Raw genomic sequence first — 19503 nt, 5'->3', positions numbered from 1 at the left:
CCTCGCTCCGATCCGGTGCCTGGACACCTACATATATATATAAACAGTGAGCTAAAGCCCAGTGAATAACAGTTGTGTAAAGAGGTTAAGAATGAATGTCCTTTCAGTATTTAAAACAGCCGTTTAAACAGTATGTCAAATATTCGATCATAGCAGTCATAAGTGGTACATCCCATAGCAAACAGTACAATAGGTCTTAACAGACCGAACAGTCAGTCGATGGCCATCATAACAGTAAACAGTAGTGGTTCCAACATGGGAACCGACAGAGATCTCTATAACAGTAGCAGTAACAGTAAGTTGCTATGGATGCCACGAATACAGTTCGCAAATAGGACAAGCATTCATTCAGTAAGAAATATCAGTTCAGAAAGCAGTACAGTTGATCATTCAGAAAATATTCATGATGAATATATCTTTACAACATTGTTACTCACAGAGCATTGGGCTATAAGCAGCTAGAGCGTCCTCGGATGCCAACCCTACACAATTACAGAACGAACACACACTAAGCTACACAGTTGGGAAATAATAACTTAGTCCCTAATTTGCCTCGATGTGGTTCTACATCAGTATCCTCATTAAGATGTCTTAAACTAGGCCTAAGAATGTCTAGGATGAAATGAGGATGTAAAGATGCACTTTTAAACACTTTTCAAAATTTTGCTGAAATAGGGGTCCCGCTCGAGCGGACTGTAAACTACAGTAAAAATATTGGATGTACGAAATTCACGCTCGATGGGCGCTCGATACCCGCTCGAGCGTGAGACACAAGTCCTCGCTCGAGCGTGCACTCCCCCGCTCGAGCGGACTGTAAACACATGCAAAGTGCTGGATACACTCATTTCACACTCGAGCGCCACTTTCCTTGCTCGAGCGGACTACATGAACACAAGGCGTACGCTCGAGCGTGGAGTTCCTCGCTCGAGCGTGAGTCTAAAATTTGGAATTTCCAGATTTGAACCTCAAGCTCAAAACTCAACTTTAATGCATCAAAACTCAACCTCTTGGGCCCATTTTCTGAAAAAACACTTTAAACCGATAATATGACATGTTTCAAAGATCAATTTGAGAAATCAAAATCCAAAGGTAGTTCAATTGAACACAAATTTCAAAGTCGTTTTCATGAACATGAAGAACAATGCAAATTCAACACATACATGGGTTCCTAGGAACACCAATGCTACAAAACAAGATTAAAAGCAATGTTTAACTTCAAAACATGGTGAGTTCATGGATCAAGACTCAAAATATGAACATGCATGCAATAATTTCCATGGAAACAACTCTAAACTTCAAGATATGCACATGCATGCATGAATTGCAACTCAATTCAACATTCAAACCAATTCTTGGCTTTAAAACTCTAATCTTCCAAGAACCATGCAAGAACTAACTTGATTTCACATTTAAAAGTATGAAATCCTTTCCTAGGTTCCTCAATGTCAAGTCTAGAGGCTCAATTATGCAATTAACCTTCAATTCCTTTAATTTCCAAGCAAAACCTTCAAGTTGAACTCAATTTCTCTCTCTCTCTCTCTCTCTCTCTCTTAGTCGGTTCAAGCTCTCAAAATGACTGAAGAAGTGTTGTATCAAAAGTGTATGAAGTGTGATTAAACAAGTCCTAGAATTGTCCACTAAGAATGGCAATTTGGTGAATAAGTCCAACTCTTGTAAATTAGCATTATTTAATCCAATTTAAACATAGCAAATCACATTTCAATTAAATATACCATAAAATCACATAAATTCCAATTAGCATAAAACATTAATCAATTTCGGATTCGGATTCGGATTCGGCCGCCGATAAGGCCTTCAATTTGCAATTTAAACATAAAACATGAACAAATCATTTAGCAGTCAAACAGATAGATTTGCATTTAAACTAACACACTCAATCAATTAGCTCAGAATTTCAATCAATTCAATTACTTATCATGATCAGTCTCAGTTTAGCAGTAATTAGTAGTGTTATCAGTAAACAGTAGTGAGGGTTGTCGCACTAGGCAACCAAACAGAGGGCGTCTTTTCTTCTTCTTTTTTCTTTTTTTTTCTTTTTTTTTAAATGGAAAATTGGAAGAAGAAAATAAGCATACCTTCCTCTGCCTCTTAGGGCATGTTTTTTGTGTTGAATGGGTTTATTTTTTGTATTAGTTTTTGACTTTTTATCTAATGTTTCAAATTTAACCAATATAGATAAGAGTTAAATTAATCTTTGTTTTTTTTTTTTTTTTCTTTTCTTCTTGAATGACACTTAGGGCATGTTTGATTGGTAGTATTAGTGGTACTATTTTATTAACCTGTTAATCAAACAAGGCCTTAGTTTGAGTTTTATTTATTGCATAAAACACCTGTTTATTAGTTTGTATAGTATTTTGATAACATTCGAATTTATTAGTTTGTGACATTCGATAACATTTGAATTTTATTAGTTTGTAAAATTAATCTATTACGAGTTAAATTAATCTACTATTAGCTTGAATTTTATTAATTTTATTAGGAGTTAAATTAATTTTACAGATGTGGTAAGTATGGATATCTAAACCACATTTCGTATTTTTCTATTTCAACGAAAAAGCCCTTATAGAATTCATTAGTTAATTTTTTAAATTCATACTGTGGTATCGTACTGTTTGATTTCTTAAATTCATACTTTGGTTTGAATTTGTGGTATTATATACTAATCAAACTTTAATAAATTTGAAATTTTTGTGTCAAACAGTTTTTGGGGATTAATCAATAAATCGGACAGTTTTTGGCCAATAAAGGGTTGTTTTTGGCCAATAATGGCCTCCATATGTGTTTGTGTTTGTGTTTTTAAAGATTTGGAAAATATTTTATCCTGTTTGGTAATAAACCTAGGGAATCTTTTATTTTATTTTATTTATCAGCTCAGGAAATCGTACAGTATCACTACATTTTTTTACATATAATAATATTAAGGAGAAATTACAAACACAGGTTTACTTAAATTGCAAATTACCCTCTGTGATTCTAGAAATTACATTATGCCTCCTAAGGTTTCCAATTTCATAACAAATAGGTCGTTTTATTTATAAATTATCAAGTTAAATAATTGATTCGTGATGAGCATGAGCATGAAATCGTACAATATCACTACATTTTTTATTTTATTTTTTTTAAAACAATTTGGTTTGTAAACACTATATTGGTTTCTATTGTTTGTTTCATGTCTTAGATGTGTTCCAGTTGTTACCTTTTCTATACGATGTGTTCCAGGTCTTAGATAGCATCAGTTGGATCTCAAGTTCTAGAATTAATTAGCTTCGTTACAAGAAGTCACCCAATTTTGATTTGAGCCTGATTGTGTTTGGAAGTGCCATTAAGACTTATGGTAAATATAACATATCTTTTGGGATTGGCTTTATTTATTGTTGTTCATGGTTAAGACGTTTTCCTATGCTAAACAGAAGATATGTTTGGGGATTTATATGGTTTCAATTGCCTCATCAATGCCTAAAGCAATGTATCATAACTTTTCTTAAATTGAGGAAGCAAAAAATAAATTACGGTTATGGAAGACAGAAAAAAAATTAAGTAAACCAATTTATTTTTTATCTTTTCCACTTCTTTTTTGTTTTTTCTCACAAAAATGAAACAATCTTGGAAAGTCAATTCTTATATCTTTTAAGGTTATTTTCTTACGTACATTGAAATATTTCTTTATCATATCTATCTTTTGTGAAAAAAAAGGTTAGCTTAGTTATATCTTGGAGACATTTTAGTAGTTGACCACTTGGTGGATGAATTATTTTTATGAAATTATTTGTTGGCCTTTTGACTTTAGCTGTTGACTTTAGTGGTTCACTTTGTCCACTTTAGGTGCAGAAGTATATATTTCCACCCTTTGCTAATACATATGTGTCTACTCATTTGCACCCTTTGCTAAGAAAAATGGTAACATTCATTAATATTTTCTTTTGTTGTTGTTTGGAGTCAAATTGTGTTACCAATCCCTGAAAATGTCCTCATACAGACTGATTTATTTTTTATTTATTTAATGTTTTGAGTGAAATTATTATTTTAAAACTATGTAGATGCGCAAAGCTTTTGTTATTTGTTAATTTTAATAAATAGATTCTTGGAAGCGAAGTACTAAGTGATTGATGTGTTTTATTAATAGTTTCCGTTGGAAACACAACTCATTTTGATAAATTGTTTAATTTTAGTAAAATTTGGTGGCGGAAAATGATTGGTAGGTTATTAGTTTGGCATCTGCATATCTATGTGATTTTTTTATTAATTCTTTGAATGAGCTTCAATACAATTCAGTAGAGCTTAAGCCATCGATATGTTTGATTCCTAACAATAATGTAGGAGCCGTCGATATGTTAAGTATCTATTGATTGCTTCGTTCGGTTTGACTTGGTGAATTAAAATATGCTATGTATTTAATATTTATTTAGTTAAGTTCACTTTTGTATTACAAGTTTTGGCAATACTAGGCTGCATCAACCTCTAAAATTTCCAGTCATTTGTTATATTTATATAGATTTACAGTCTAAATGTGATGAGATATAGTGGGATTTAATTTTATGATAATGTGTTTCAAATATAATGTGTTCAATATGTTCCGAATAATGGGTCTCAAATATAATGATAATGTGTTTCAAATATAATTTTAAGTTCCGAGTTATCCTCTACCATCTATAACTTGTTGTTTAGTGGATGTAGCTCTCAACTTTGCTAAATAAACTTTCAATAGGCTTTGATAGTCAAATATGTCGGTTTTTTGACTTTTTTTGGTCCTTACTGTGCAGGTTTTTGGATTTTCTGGGTGTTTAATTATTGAAAAAAATAGAGGATAATTTCATAGCTTCTGAAATTGTGAGATTAGCGTGGTTGAGTTTGACTTTATTAAATTACAGAGGATAATTTCATAGCTTCTGAAATTGTAAGATTGAGTTTGTCCACTTCAGGTGCAACAATATATATTTGTTGGCTTTACTATTATACTTGTTTCTACTCATTTGCACCTTTTGCCAAGTTGGGATGACGTGGCCTATTGAACAATTTTAATATTTATTAATTTGTAAGAAAAATAGTAAGATTCATTACTATTTTTTTTTATGTTGTTTGGATTCAGATTGTGTTACCAATACTTGAAAATGTTTGGAATCAAATTATTATTTTCAAACTGTGAATTTATTGCAAATCTTTTGTTATTTGTTAATTTTAATAAATACATTCTTGGAAACACAACTCATTTTGATGGTGGAAAATGAGTGTTGGGTTATTAGTTTGTCATATGTGTGATTTTTTTTTTCAGTGTGATTTTTTATTAATTCCTTCACTGAGATATTTTATCATATGAATTAACTGTGGATTTCAAAATGATTGATGATTTTTTATTAGTTTGTCATATGAATTAACTTTATAAATTTTGCAGTTTCATTTAAAACTCTTTTAGTTCAACTAAATTCAACAAAGCTTAAGTCATCGATAGGTTTGATTCCATTTAAGTATCTATTGATTGCTTCATTTGGTTTCACTTGGTGTATTAAAATAACTTTTGTATTTACATAAGCTATGTATTCCAAAACCTTTACAGGTTAACTTTTGTATTATATATTACTAGATTAATATGTATTTACTGAAGTCAACTTTTGCATTATAGGTTTTGGCAATACTAAGCTGGAACGACCTCTAACATTATGGATAATGTAAGTTGTCTTTTTAAAAAAAATTGGTACATAGATTTTAAAAAAACTTTTGTACTATAGGTTCTGATTATAAAAATTAAAAAAAAAATTCTCATTTTTTACAGCTAGATGGAGACTTACAACGAACTGTAATATTCATTCCATTTACTCATCGTCTTATAAAATTTCATTTTGTGTACATGTCAGCTACTTATTTGTTTTTGTATGTATAGGTTCAGTTTCTTCAACAAAGAAATGTCAGTGTAGTGATTCGTGATGAGCATGATTTTAATGTTGTTCGTATTTCTAATGTCAGCCCAAAAATCATTTTCTTATCATTTTATTTTTATTTTTATTTCTTATACTTTGATTATTTCTTAGACTTTGGTTATTTTTTAAAGGCAATGGAAAAGGAAAATGCAAAGGCAATGTCGAAGGGAAAAGAAAAGGTGTCTTATGCTTCCAAGGGCAAAGGAAAGGAAAATGCATGTCCAGCGGTATAGTTCTTACTGGTTTTTGTAGAGTGTTTTTTTTTTTTTTTAAGTTGTTAGTTTTCGTATGTTTGTATTTTAAGCCATAATTGTATGTCGAATTGTTTATTTTAAACAATAAACAATTGTTTATTTTAAGCCATAATTGTAGAGTGTTTTTGAACATGTATGTCCAATTGTTTATTTTAAACCATAATTGTATTTTTATCTTTTAAACTGTGCACTTTTTTAAGTGTCTCCTGTATATATGTGGAAATCTGCACCATTTTTCAATGTAAGTGCGCGAAAATTTTGAGATAAAGAGATAAAGAGAGGAGGGAGCAAATGGGCAACAATTTTTTTTTCCAGCTACGAGAATGGGGATACTTTATGAAGTTTATAAGTTGGCTGAACATTTGTTTGTTTGTACAACAAAACTACACAATTTATTATATAGATTATAAATGACAAAGGTGACTGATTGCAAGGGCAAGCGAAAGAAAAATGCATGTTTAGCGGTATGGTTGTTATTGATTTTTGTAGAGTTTTTTATTTTTTATTTTTGTATCTTCATATATTGTATTTTATTTAGCCATAATTGTATTTTATTTTTGAAACTATGCACATTTTTTAGTGCCTGCTGTATATTCTTAGGAAGCAAGAAATATATAGGGGATACTTTATGAAGGAATATATAGTGAGAAAGGAATATATAGTGTCTCCTGTAAGTGCATGGGCCCTACAAGAAAATGGGGATACTTTATGAAGCCCATTTGCTGATCGAACATTTGTTCATTACTGTTACAAAACCACACAATCTGTTGGTCGAACGTTTATTATTCTCATAAGTTGGTCGAACATTTGTTCATTAGTATAACAAAACCACATAATTTATTTTTATTATTATTATTATTATTATTATTATTATTATTATTATTATTATAAAACTATGGGTAGTCATGGCAAAAGAGTATTATGCATGTTTTTGGAAGAGGGGATATAAAAATAGAAAATGATATTTTCTTTGGACAGTGGAAAATGGTACTTGATAATATTTGCATTTTAGGCATCCAATGATTTAATATTCATATTTTGGGGACCCAATGGTTATGTTATGTCAAGAGCTGTATTAGCTCAACGTGCATGACGAGAACGTGAAAGAAATGAAAATGCATGCTCTGCATATCAATCGGGACAACGCTTGCGACAAGAACGAGAGAGATTAGGAGCATATGTTAAAGACTTTTCTTCATTAACACCGAGTCGTCGCAATCACACTTGCCTAGAATAGGGTACAAAGACACTTGCGGATACTTCGTTGGCACAAAAACGAACAATGGTTACACATGCATCCACATGTTCGTTCTCTATGGAAAGTACATCTTTAGCTCGGAACTGGTAAAACATGTTTAATTCTTTAAATAATACTCTTACTTTTACATGTGTATAAATTTTAATTTATGCACAACAAATATTTGTAAGCCTAATTCTACAGTCACATTTCTTCAAGACGATATATGTACAGATGATGAATTAGAACATATGACTATAAGTACTGCGATTAATACTCAATCACACATGAATGCATGTCGTCATTCTCTCGACAAGATGGATGTGTTATGTCCTTACTGTTCAGCCTTACATTGGATAGACGAAAAATTAGCACAATCATCTCGAAAGTGTCCTCTATTTGGAACTTGCTGTCCAAAAGGAAAGACTAGGCTACCTCTGCTTATGACACCCCCTCCACCACTTCAAGCATTATATGATGGGGATGATGATCAAGCAAGATCGTTTCGACGTTATACTCGAGTATACAATGCAGCCAATGCTTTTACAAGTCTTGGTGCTACATTGGATCTAAGAGTACTAAGGGGAAGCGGTCCTAAACCATTTATTATCCATAGGGAATTGCGACATCGAACAGGATCACTTCTACTACAGCCAGGTCAGGATGCGACTTATGCTCATTTGTACATTTATGATCCTAATTCAGCTTTAGAAGTTCGAAATCGTAGAAATCCTCACTTACGAAGGGATAATCTCAAAACTATTCAAGATAATTTGTTGCAAGTTAATGCATTTGTAGACAAATTTCGCCAGGCTCATGCAATTTTGAATCAATTAGCCTTCACTGGACAAAATCTACCTGCTCATCTTCACTACAGTTTAGCAACAGACCAACGACGGTATAACCTACCAACTGCTGATGAGATTACAATTGTCATACTAGGTGATGGAACTGAGGTTACTGGAATAAGAGATGTTATTTTACATCTACAGGGAAATAATGAATTGATGCAAATTAATGAATGTCACCCAGCATATTTGCCATTGCATTATGTTTTATTATTCTTGTATGGTGAGCTCGGATGGGAACCTGAGTTGAAATTGTGGGACGTTAAACATGATCGACCTTCAACTGATCGACTTACTCAAATGGATTTTTATAGTTATCGTTTGTTTGAGCGATCTACAGGGTATTCACCAATTTTGAGAGGTGGAAAACTATTCCAAGAGTTTTTGGTAGATGCTTGGGCTGCAACTGAGCAAAATCGGTTGACGTACTACAAGCTTAATAAATAAATAAAAATCGAGCTGAACTTTACCAAGATTTAAGCGATATTGATCCAAATGACTTGCGACCTAATCAAATTGGTCAAAGGTTTATTTTTCCATCTTCATTTACTGGTAGTCCTAGACATATGTTTGAAATCTTTCAAGATTCAATGGCTATCACGCGATACAACCAGCACCCACATATTTTTCTCACCATGATTGCAAATCCCAATTGGCTAGAAATTACTTCAGCATTATTACCACACCAAAAAGCTATTGATCATCCTGATTTGATTGCCCATGTTTTTGAGCTAAAAAGAAAGTGTTTGATGAAGGAGATAGAAACAAACAAAGTGTTCAGTAATAAAGTTGGACATGTTTTTACAATTGAATTCCAAAAACAAGGCCTACCACATATGCATGCGCTTCTCTTTCTTAAAGGTCCAAACAAAATTCGAACATGTGCTCAAGTAGACAAATTAGTTTGTGCAGAATTTCCAGATCCAAAAGATAATCCTACACTTTTTGAAACTATCAAGTGTTGCATGGTACATGGACCATGTGGTGCTCGAAATCCCCAAGCACCATGTATGGAAAATGGTAGATGTACTAAGAAATACCCTCAAGCCTTTGCAAAATCAACAACTATGGACCAAGATGGATATCCAATCTATCGTCATCGCAATAGTGGTCAAGTATATACTGTGAGAGGACAGGAAGTTGCTAACAAGGATGTGGTACCATACAATGCATATCTTTCTAAACGATTCAACTGTCATATAAATATAGAAGTTTGTGCTGGAGTGAGATGTGTTAAGTATATACATAAGTATATTTACAAGGGTTATGATCGCACAACAATGGTTTTGAGATTGATTAATGAGATCCAACAATATCTTGATGCGAGGTATATTGAACCACCAGAAGCTGCTTGGCGAATATTCGGTCATCATTTGCATGTAGAGATGCCAACAATTGTTCGCTTCGCACTTCATCTACCTGGAATGCATCGTGTTCTTTTCAATCCTAATGACTCATTGGAAATTATTCTTTCTAGAGCTGCGAAACAAAAATCGACTTTTACTGGTTTTTTTTATTATTGTGCTTCCAATGAAAATGAATGCCAATTCACTTACCAAGAATTTCCGCAACATTTTGTTTGGCTCAAGTCAGAACATAGATGGAAACCAAGAGAACATGGATATGCAATTAGTAGAATGTACTTTGCTAGCCCTAACTGTGGTGAAAGATTTTATTTGCGTTTGTTGTTAACTGTTGTCAAAGAGCCAAGATTGTTTCAATGTTTACGTACAGTTAACAATGTTTTGCATGAGACGTTTAAATCAGCATGTGTTGCAAGAGGACTCTTAGAAGATGATGAAGAATGGATACAGTGCCTAAAAGAGGCTGCAGTTATGAAAATCGGATATCAATTGAGGAGATCGTTTTGTATCATTCTGACCCAATGTTTTCCAGTACAACCACGTGCGTTATGGAATCAGTTTTCAATGCATATCTGTGATGATCTTGCACATAAGCTTCGCACATTGTTTGTCATTTCTAACCTAACTGAGGCTCAAATTGAAGATTATGGTTTGTATCTTTTGAATCAAATGCTTCAAGAATCAAGAAAGAGTTTAATTGACTTCCCGCCCATGCCACAGCCTACAGCAAATTGGAGTGCAATAGTTGGTAACCGATTGATAATAGAATATCAACAATTACAGAATGAGGCACAATAGACAGATGTGCAAATTACTATTAATCGCCTCAATAATGGACAACAAACTGCTTATAACGCAATCATTTCTTCAGTCTTTGAAAGTAAAGGGACTATTTTCTTTTTGAATGGGGGTGCCGGAACGGGAAAAATATTTTTGTACAATACGATTGCATTAAAATGTCGCAGCCTTGGCCATATTCTTGTTACTGTGGCTTCATCTGGAATTGCATCATTGCTATTAGTAGTAGGTCGCACTGCACATTCAACATTTTCCATTTCATTGGATATCTTGGAATATTCAGTTTGTGGGTTTAGCAAGCAATCATTATAGGCTGCATTGTTTAGATAAACAAAACTCATAATTTGGGATGAAGTTCCTATGCAACATAGACATTATGTTGAGACGGTTGATCGCACACTTCGAGATATTTGTGATTGTGAAAAGCCATTTAGGGGTATCACTATTGTTCTTGGTGGAAACTTTCGACAAATCTTACCAGTTATAACCAAAGGAGTTCGTGAGCAAATTATGAATGCATCATTGAGACACTCTGTTTTGTGGAAGGATCTACATGTTTTATCTTTAGATTTGAATATGCGCTTGAATCATGCAAACCTTGGAAATGTTTTTTTTGCAAAATTCTTGACAGAGGTAATACTCATTCGAACTTTGATTATACCATTTGAGGATACTTTGATTACACCATTTTTTTTAATTTCTTTTATTTTATTTATTAGGTTGAAACCGATCCGCAAGAAATCATTAAAATTCAATCAACAATACACAAATGCCAGGATCTAAAGGAATTACTCTCAGCAGTTTATCCACAATTGGATGTGGCAGATATATCAACCCCATCATTCTTAACGGAACGTACAATTCTTTGTGCACGAAATGATGATGTCAATGCTATCAATATTGCTGCGTTGAATATTTTTCCAAGGAATACATATACGTATCTTGCTGCAGATAAGATGGCTGAAGATGATGAAATTGATCCTTCCATTACAAACAGATATCCTAATGAGTTTTTAAATTCATTGGATCCTTTTGGGCTACTAGCTTTTAAGGTAGAGTTGAAAGTGGGTTGTCCTATAATGTTATTAAGAAACATTGCACCGAAAGATGGACTGTGTAATGGCACAAGATTGATGGTATCAAGGTGCAACACTCACATAATTGAAGCTCGAATCTTAACTGGAGAGAAGTTTGGCAATTTGGCATTTATACCAAGGATATCATTGACTCCGTCTTCTACAGAAATGCCTTTCCGAATGACAAGACGTCAATTTCCAGTTGGATTGGCATACGCCTTAACCATTAATAAATCTCAAGGACAATCTGTGAAATTTGTTGGGGTTGATTTGCGTACACCTGTTTTTAGTCATGGGCAACTATACGTAGCATTATCTAGATGCACATCTTTCGATCGTATAAGTATCCTCCTCCTCATTGATGAGCTAGATTCCACTACAAATATTGTTTACCCTGAAGTTTTGTTATGAAGACCTTTCGGAAATTGATGAGGCATTCTTAAGAATTGTGGGAAAGAACAAATTTGAAGACATTAGCTATGACCCACTACAAAAATATGTGTTTGATTTTTGTAAAGTATACACATTTTGTAAAGCAGACGATAACTATGATCCACTTTTTATAAAGCTTTCCACCTATGTGGACTTTGTTGCATTTCAAATATTTTTGTTGAATTATTTTTTTTACCATTTAAGTGGTTTTTCATAAGCAGTTTTATGAAAAATGTATTGCTATATTGTTGGGATGCTATGGCATAGAGTTGATTTCTTCTTCATGATACGATGCATTTAGTTTTTCAATACTTTCTGTATCTTGATTGGAAAATTATTTCAAAATATTTGATTTCCATATCTTAATTTGTAAACAATTTCTAAAGACTACTATTTGCGAGATCATGGTATTTATGTTCTGTGTATTATATTATTTCAATAAGATATTTGTGGTTCGGGGTACTATGACACTCACCAGTGTATTAGGTGTTAGCCACAAACTAATGGTAGGAGTGCTGATTTGAACTTTTATCAGGTGCTACAGACTCTGCAAATTTTAATATGATACGTACAAATTACAACTACATTTTAATCTTAATATTATTTACACCGTGCCTAAAGGCACGGGCATACACTAGTATATGTATATTTGCAGGTTCAATTTAAAAGAGAGAAGAGGAAGAAGACAGGGGCATAAAGGTAAATTTATGCGTTCTGTTAACAGAAGTTAGTGTACATTTTAGTCCACAAACTATATGAGAGTTATGTGGTGATTTCCGCATGTCAGGGGGGTAAATCGTACCCGGCCCAAACCACACGGGGGTAAAGTGAAGTTTGCCCTAATATATATCAAGCCTGGGGACTCCATCACCCAAATCTCGAACCGAATCGGGCCCGAATGCACACAACAAAGGCGATCGATGCATTACAATTCTCAATAATTAAAATGACTCTAAATTATTAAAATATATCCTATGAATATTAAAACATCCCAAGTCTGGAGAGTCTATCTCTCAAATCTCGGGTTGGCTCCGAAATTGGTGCACACAAACTGGGACGACCGATCGCACACGAATTATTGTAAAAAGAAAACTCTAGGGACTTTATTATAATTATTCTAAGTCATCTTGGCTTCCAATATAATTTTTGAAAGTTCAATTTTCTTTGGTCATTACAAATCAAAAAAAAGTTTCCTTGAAAGGAAAAGCTTTTCAATTTTAGGTTCATAAATGAAACTAAGTCTGCAACTATCTTCAAGCATATTTCATCTTCGACTCCATCTAGGAGGTAGCACACGAGGTTGTTCAACGAAATGAGACATGGAAATGTATTCAAGTTTTAAACAAGCCAAACTTGCCAAGGTACCCGAATCACATTTCAACCACAATCGAAGCAAGTAGGGTCAAAATGGAGGAGAAAATAGGAGTATGTTATTTTCCCAATAACATAGATACCACCCAAAAGCTCATGTGATTCAAAAGGGTATGTTCTATTTCAACAAAATTGAAAAATACATATATAAAGTAGGTACTTTTTTTTTTTAAACAATCGTTAGAAGGGAAACCAGGAAAGTTGCATAGCGCAACGGTAAGGCTCGAACCCTAGTTAGGTAATAGACCACCTCACCCACTAGCCCAACCTTGATCTTAAAAATAGATACTTTAACGTTTGACCCCACTCAAGATTTACTTGAAATGCCACTATAACAAGGGTCATGCTTAATGCCAAAAATTTTATAATCTCATACACTTCCACATATTTCTATATGCTTTTTGTTAGGAATTGATATACACCTAACCAAGATCTGTAAGACAAGAACACAAAGAGGAACAAGAAACAAAAACAAGCACACACAAAGAACACAAGAGTGTACGTAGTTCACACAAAACTAGGGCTACATCCACAGTTGTTGTGGTTTTTACTATGTTCAGAAGATTACAAGATACAAAAGATAGTTGTCTACCCCTCAACTATAAATACACAGAAAATTAGGGCAACATGTTAAGTGGTTAAAGTCCAGTATTTATCAGTATCCACACTACCCCCTACGCTTTTTACACATTTTAATACACTTTTTATTTACATATTTTCCCAACATTAACAACAACCCTATGCGTTGTTTTTAGCATTTATAAACATCGAATTCAACTAAAAGCATACATTTTTCCTAACATCTTCCACTGCTCAATCAAGTCAATTTATGCTCAACAATACATCTTTTTATGGCTTTTAGATTTTTACTTTTTTTTTTTATAAAAGAAACCCAAGATATGAATCAAAATAACAGATAGAAATGAAATTTTTGATCAAATCAAAGACCCAAGATATGAACCCTCCTCCTGATTAAGAAGAGAACTAAATACCCAATTCATGAGTCCAAAATTGCAATCAGATGTGTGATTAGATTGTGTATGGATATGCATGCATATATATATATATATATAAGTGTAGTGTATGAGAGTGAAAAGAATCAAAGCCGTGCGTACCCTAGAATTTGGGACCCAGCCCTCTCTTCTTGGCTAAGGAAACCCGATGATGATGATCCGCCATTTTTGCTTCTGAGACCTCTATTTTTACTTTGTGACCTCTTTTATTTTTGCGCAAATTACAAACCCCCCCTCGAGGTGTGGTGAAAATACAGATTCCCTCCTGAGGTTTGAGAAATTGCATCCCGCCCCCGGAGGTTTATATTTTCATAACAAATTGCCCCTTGAGGTTTTTATTTTCATACAGATTCCCCCCTAATTTTCCCTAATTTGTTATGAAAATTTGACCCTCATGAGGCAATTTGTAATTTCTCAAACCTCAGGGGGGAATCTGTATTTTTACCAAACCTCGAGGGGAGTGTTTGTAATTTGCCCTTTATTTTTTCATCCTTTTTTTTGGGGGGGGGAGGGGGGAAATTACACCAACACGCCCTTTAAGTTTGCCTTTAATACAAATTCTCCCCTCACTTTTCAAAAATTACATTTTCTCCCTAAGATTTAAAATTACATTAAATTACCCTCTATGTTAGTTGACTGGTAGGTTAACTAACAAAGTTTGATAATGTTAGCATTTAAATTTTTAGGTAAATTACAACACACCTCCTGAGATTTACTTAAATTACAAATTACTCCTTGTGATTCTAAAAATTACATTATGCCCCTTATGGTTTCTAATTTCATAATAAATAGGTCTTTTTATTAATAAATCATCAAATTAATTAACAGTTTTAATAATGTTAAAATTTTATTTCAATTAATAATTTAGATAATTTTATTATTATATATGTGAATAGTTAAAATTTTACCTTTTCAATTAATTATGTTAAATAAAAAATTCTGACAGAGAGATATTTGTAATTTTTCAAACCACAAGGGGCAATTCGTATTTTAAATAAATATCAGTAGGTGTATTTGTAATTTACCCTAAAAAAGTTTTAAATAGAAATATTTTACCTTATTTTATTTTTCTTCTCTTACCATGTTTCTTTTCTTTCCTTCTTTGTATGCAAGGAAACCATCTAAGATTTACCACCTCCTCTTCCCTCTTCATTCCTTTCATTATCGCACCATTACCACCACTGCCACAAAGAAAAAGTGAAGCAGACATATAATTTTTACATATATATTTATGTATATATATTTTTTTATTGAGACTTAATTTAGGAATGAAAGATATCAAAGGTTATTTGGGAAAGAGATGGGATTTGATATCAAAGGTTGTTTGGGAAAGAGATGGGATTTGATATCAAAGCCATGGTGGGGTTAAAAGAAAAGAGGATGAGAGAAGGGAAAGTGAAAGGATAATATTATAAATTAGTATCTTTGTGTGTGTGGGGGTGGAGAGGGGGATGGTAATGAGGTCATTATATATTTCTTGTTAGTTCTATGAAGAGACAAATGTTAAAAAGAAGGTCAATGTGATTTTTTAAATGTGAGGTAAAAATCTATATTAGATGTAAATCTCGAAAGGAGTCATTGTGATTTACTATTTTTTTTTAAGCACCCCTTAAAATACAAATTCATCGTAATTTCATAACGAATAATCTTTTTTATAACTCAAGGGTGTGGCAACTTGGTAAAGGTCTAGGGTTAAGATCCCAAGTCTCAAGTTGAACACTCCTTGAGCCAATCTCCTGAGTGTAGCGTAATAAGTTGAAAGGCTAGCCTCAAGTTGTTGTTATCATAGCGCTTAGTGTGGATTCAATGCTTTCTCGATACAGTAATTCTGACTTAAGCGGAACTTGCCTTAGGAGGTCGGGCAAGCTCCTAGGTTATAGTCTCCTAACTCGGAACGAACAACAGGATACCTTGGTAATCTCTGCAAATGGCGCTTCCTTGACCTGCAGGATAGTGAAAGGATTTTCTTGTAAAACAAACAAAAAGAGTAACCCTTTTTATTAATAAATTATCAAGTTAATTAATAATTTTTAATGATGTCAAAAATGTATTTCAATTAAATAATTTTATTATTATATAGGGAATTCAAAATTTTATTTTTTTTAGTTAATTCAGTTAAATAAAAAAAATTAATAATGAGATATTTGTGATTTTTCAAACCACATGAGACAATTCATATTTTAAACAAATCTCAGAAAATGTATTTGTAATTTATCTTTTTTTATTACATTTATTTTTCTATTTTGAAAATTGATATTTGTGCCAAAATTCACCTCTCTTTTTTTTCATTATTCAGACAAATTTTTTAAAAATTTGTACTTTTACTTCTAATTAAAAATAAGAAAAACTACACTCACATCTCTTGAGATTTAAAAATATATATAATAAAGTTAACAATTTTATATAGTTATATCAATCTTCCTCAAGGATATACACCTAAATTTTTTTTCATCAATAATTTATGAATCATGTTGTCGTGTATTTTCTACTAAAATGTACATTTACCTATATTTATTTGTGTTTACCCACTATCTGCAATAGTTTGGATAACTTTAATCTTACTAAATGGAAAATTAATGTAATTATATCAAACTTGCAATCTATCTTCTTTTCTTTTCTTTTTTCCCCAACAATATCCATACATTTTTTTGTCACTTTAAATGTTTAATTTTACCAAAACAAACTCTTATAAATTTCACATTATTACATTTTGTTCTGTCTCATTTCTTTCTCTACTCTCTCTCCCCCTCACTCTTTTTTCATTTTTTTTCTCTACTCTCTCTCTCTCCCTCACTCTTTTTTCATGTATTTTAGTGTAATTATGTCCTTTTTTTTTTTTTTTAATAAAGACCTGATTGCATATTTAATTTTGATAGTCATCAATATCATGTTAATCTTTAGTTGCTCTATCACCAAATAAAAATTGAAATCGGTTGAATTGTTTTAAATTTCACTAGGCTTCATTAATGTTTCCTTAAGCATATTGACTCTCATCGGTCATGTGCACATATTAATATCATCACATTTAAAAATAAATAAATAGTTGACATTTGTTGTCGGAGATGAAAAATAAGTGAAATTCATTCTAGAAAAATAGCGGTCCTCTTTTTTCGTTTTTTCCTTGGGTAAACAATCAAAAGTTTCTCCAACTTTGATAGCTTTCAATGTATAGTTGAAAGGTGAAAATGTATATTTGGATGTCTCAATTATCAAAATTGTTTTACCTTTACCTCTTCAAAAAATGAGTATTTCTATAAAATTAAATAAAAAAATTATATAATTGGTAGGTCTAAATATATGATTTTAAAATTAAAAGAATAATAAAACAATATTTAGTGATAATTGAGGGGTTGAGCATAATTAATAAGCCCTTCATAAAAAAAAAAATTAAAAAAGTACCATTTTTATAATTATTTTGTGAAGCATATGAATAAATAATGGAGGTGTTTAGTACGTGGATTGAAGAGTAAAAATAGCCCAAAAGAAGAAAAAAAGCAAACAAAAATATGCAAACAAAAAGAAGTGCAGCAGGTCCACGTGACGTGACTGTGGCAGAGCTTAGGGCTAAGTAAGGAATCCGTGAAATCCGTAATCCGATTCAATCCAGTCCAATCCAGTAGGTTTTGATTGATTTTTTGAATCCGTGGTTCGGTTCCGGATTGAAAAATTAAAAATCCGTAGTTCACGGATTGGTTCCGGATTGAATCTCACGGTTCCGGATTGGAACCGATCCGGACCGTATACAAATAGTTTATATTTTTATTATCCATCCTCTTGCATAGTATCTTCTCTTATTTCATATAAAACTTAAATCCAAACCTAAACTTGGATAGTATCTTTTTTTATTACTTTTGTTTGCTAGTTTTTAGTGTTAATTTGTAATAGTCTAAATACTTATGGTGGAACTAGTTTCTTTATGATTATTTAAATTCTAGAACAGTTTGTCGCTATTATGAAAAGACATGTTGCTATTTTGAAACTAATATGGTGCTATATTTATATTTTTATGAAAATAAATTGTTATATATATATTTTTGTTATTTAATTATATAAATCCGTGGTCCTAAACCGATCCAATCCGTATTTAAATGGATTGGTTCGGATTGGTTTCACGATTTAAACGGATTGGATTGGTTCCAATTTTTCAGGATCCGTAGATAACGGATTGGTCCTGATTTTACTCCAATCCGGTCCAATCCGAACCATGCTCACCCCTAGCAGAGCTACCCCATAAATAAGCGAAAAGACAATTTTACCCTTGAGATTTTTGAAGGCCGCACGAATCAATCATTAAGGGTAATTTTGTCATTTTTCATTTCAACATCATTTCAAACATATTTTTCAATATAACAATCAAACAAAAAATTTAACCCATCCTATCAAACACAAAAACTAAAATAGTCAAAAAGTTAAAAAAATAGCCTCTTCTCAAATGAGACCTATATAAAACTGTGAGTTTATGATGAAAAAATTAAACTAATCAAAAAATCATTTATTTTTTAAAACAAATATAATGAAATCATATAACTATAATTATTAAACCAATCTGATTTTTTAATGAATGATCTATAAAGAGACAAAAAATAAACAGATTGAATCGTTGAAGTGTAACCAATACAGAGTCCCATAAGGATCTCATTAGCTCTATTGAAATCACCATATACAATGGAGATTAATGAAGGAAATTGTATCCTAAAATGTCTTAGTGATGGGTGATGTGGTTAGTGAACAATGGTGATGGATTCGTGACAGCAGAGTATAGATCAGAGATTGTGGAGTGTATCGATGACGACAAAGGTGGTTAGTGAACAATTGTGGTGGATCAGAAATGGTGGAGTATAAATCGACAACGGTAGAGATGGTTGGTGAACGATGGTGGTGGCAATGGTCTGCAAATGTGGCAGTGGCAGATGAACAGCCATGGCGACAGCGGTGATTTGACAATGGTGGCAGTAAACAGTAATAGTTTGAAGCTCTTTAGAGAAATGGTGTAGAGGAGGAGGAGGAGAAAACGGCAAAGCTCCTTGGAGAATTGATTGAAAAAAATAGAAAATTAATGAGTAATCAATTAATAATTTTACTTACCCAAAAAATAAATTAATAAGGGTAATATATATAATTTAAAAGACTTAATGATGCATTTAAAAAATCGATGGTATTACATAGTGGGTGTTTGG

The 19503-nt window shown here is 32.4% G+C and overlaps 2 protein-coding genes across 2 annotated transcripts; both read left to right on the top strand.

Moving 5' to 3' along the window:
- The first annotated feature begins 7741 nt into the window (after window positions 1–7741).
- On the top strand, window positions 7742–8719 carry LOC145824165 (uncharacterized). Its single transcript, XM_082923776.1, has one exon. It carries the CDS (start codon window positions 7742–7744, stop codon window positions 8717–8719), a length of 978 nt encoding a protein of 325 aa, XP_082779902.1.
- Window positions 8720–8862: 143 nt separating this feature from the next.
- On the top strand, window positions 8863–11921 carry LOC114262949 (uncharacterized). Its single transcript, XM_082923775.1, has 3 exons — window positions 8863–9778; window positions 10790–11067; window positions 11154–11921. The coding sequence occupies exons 1-3, from the start codon at window positions 8863–8865 to the stop codon at window positions 11919–11921; spliced, it is 1962 nt and encodes a 653-aa protein (XP_082779901.1).
- The last annotated feature ends 7582 nt before the right edge of the window (window positions 11922–19503 follow it).

The sequence above is a fragment of the Camellia sinensis genome, chromosome 4, assembly GCF_055761805.1.
Source record: "Camellia sinensis isolate YWXY chromosome 4, ASM5576180v1, whole genome shotgun sequence".
NCBI classification, from domain to species: Eukaryota; Viridiplantae; Streptophyta; class Magnoliopsida; order Ericales; family Theaceae; genus Camellia; species Camellia sinensis.
Note: the sequence above shows the minus strand (reverse complement) of the source record. Positions and strands in the feature narration are given on the sequence as shown.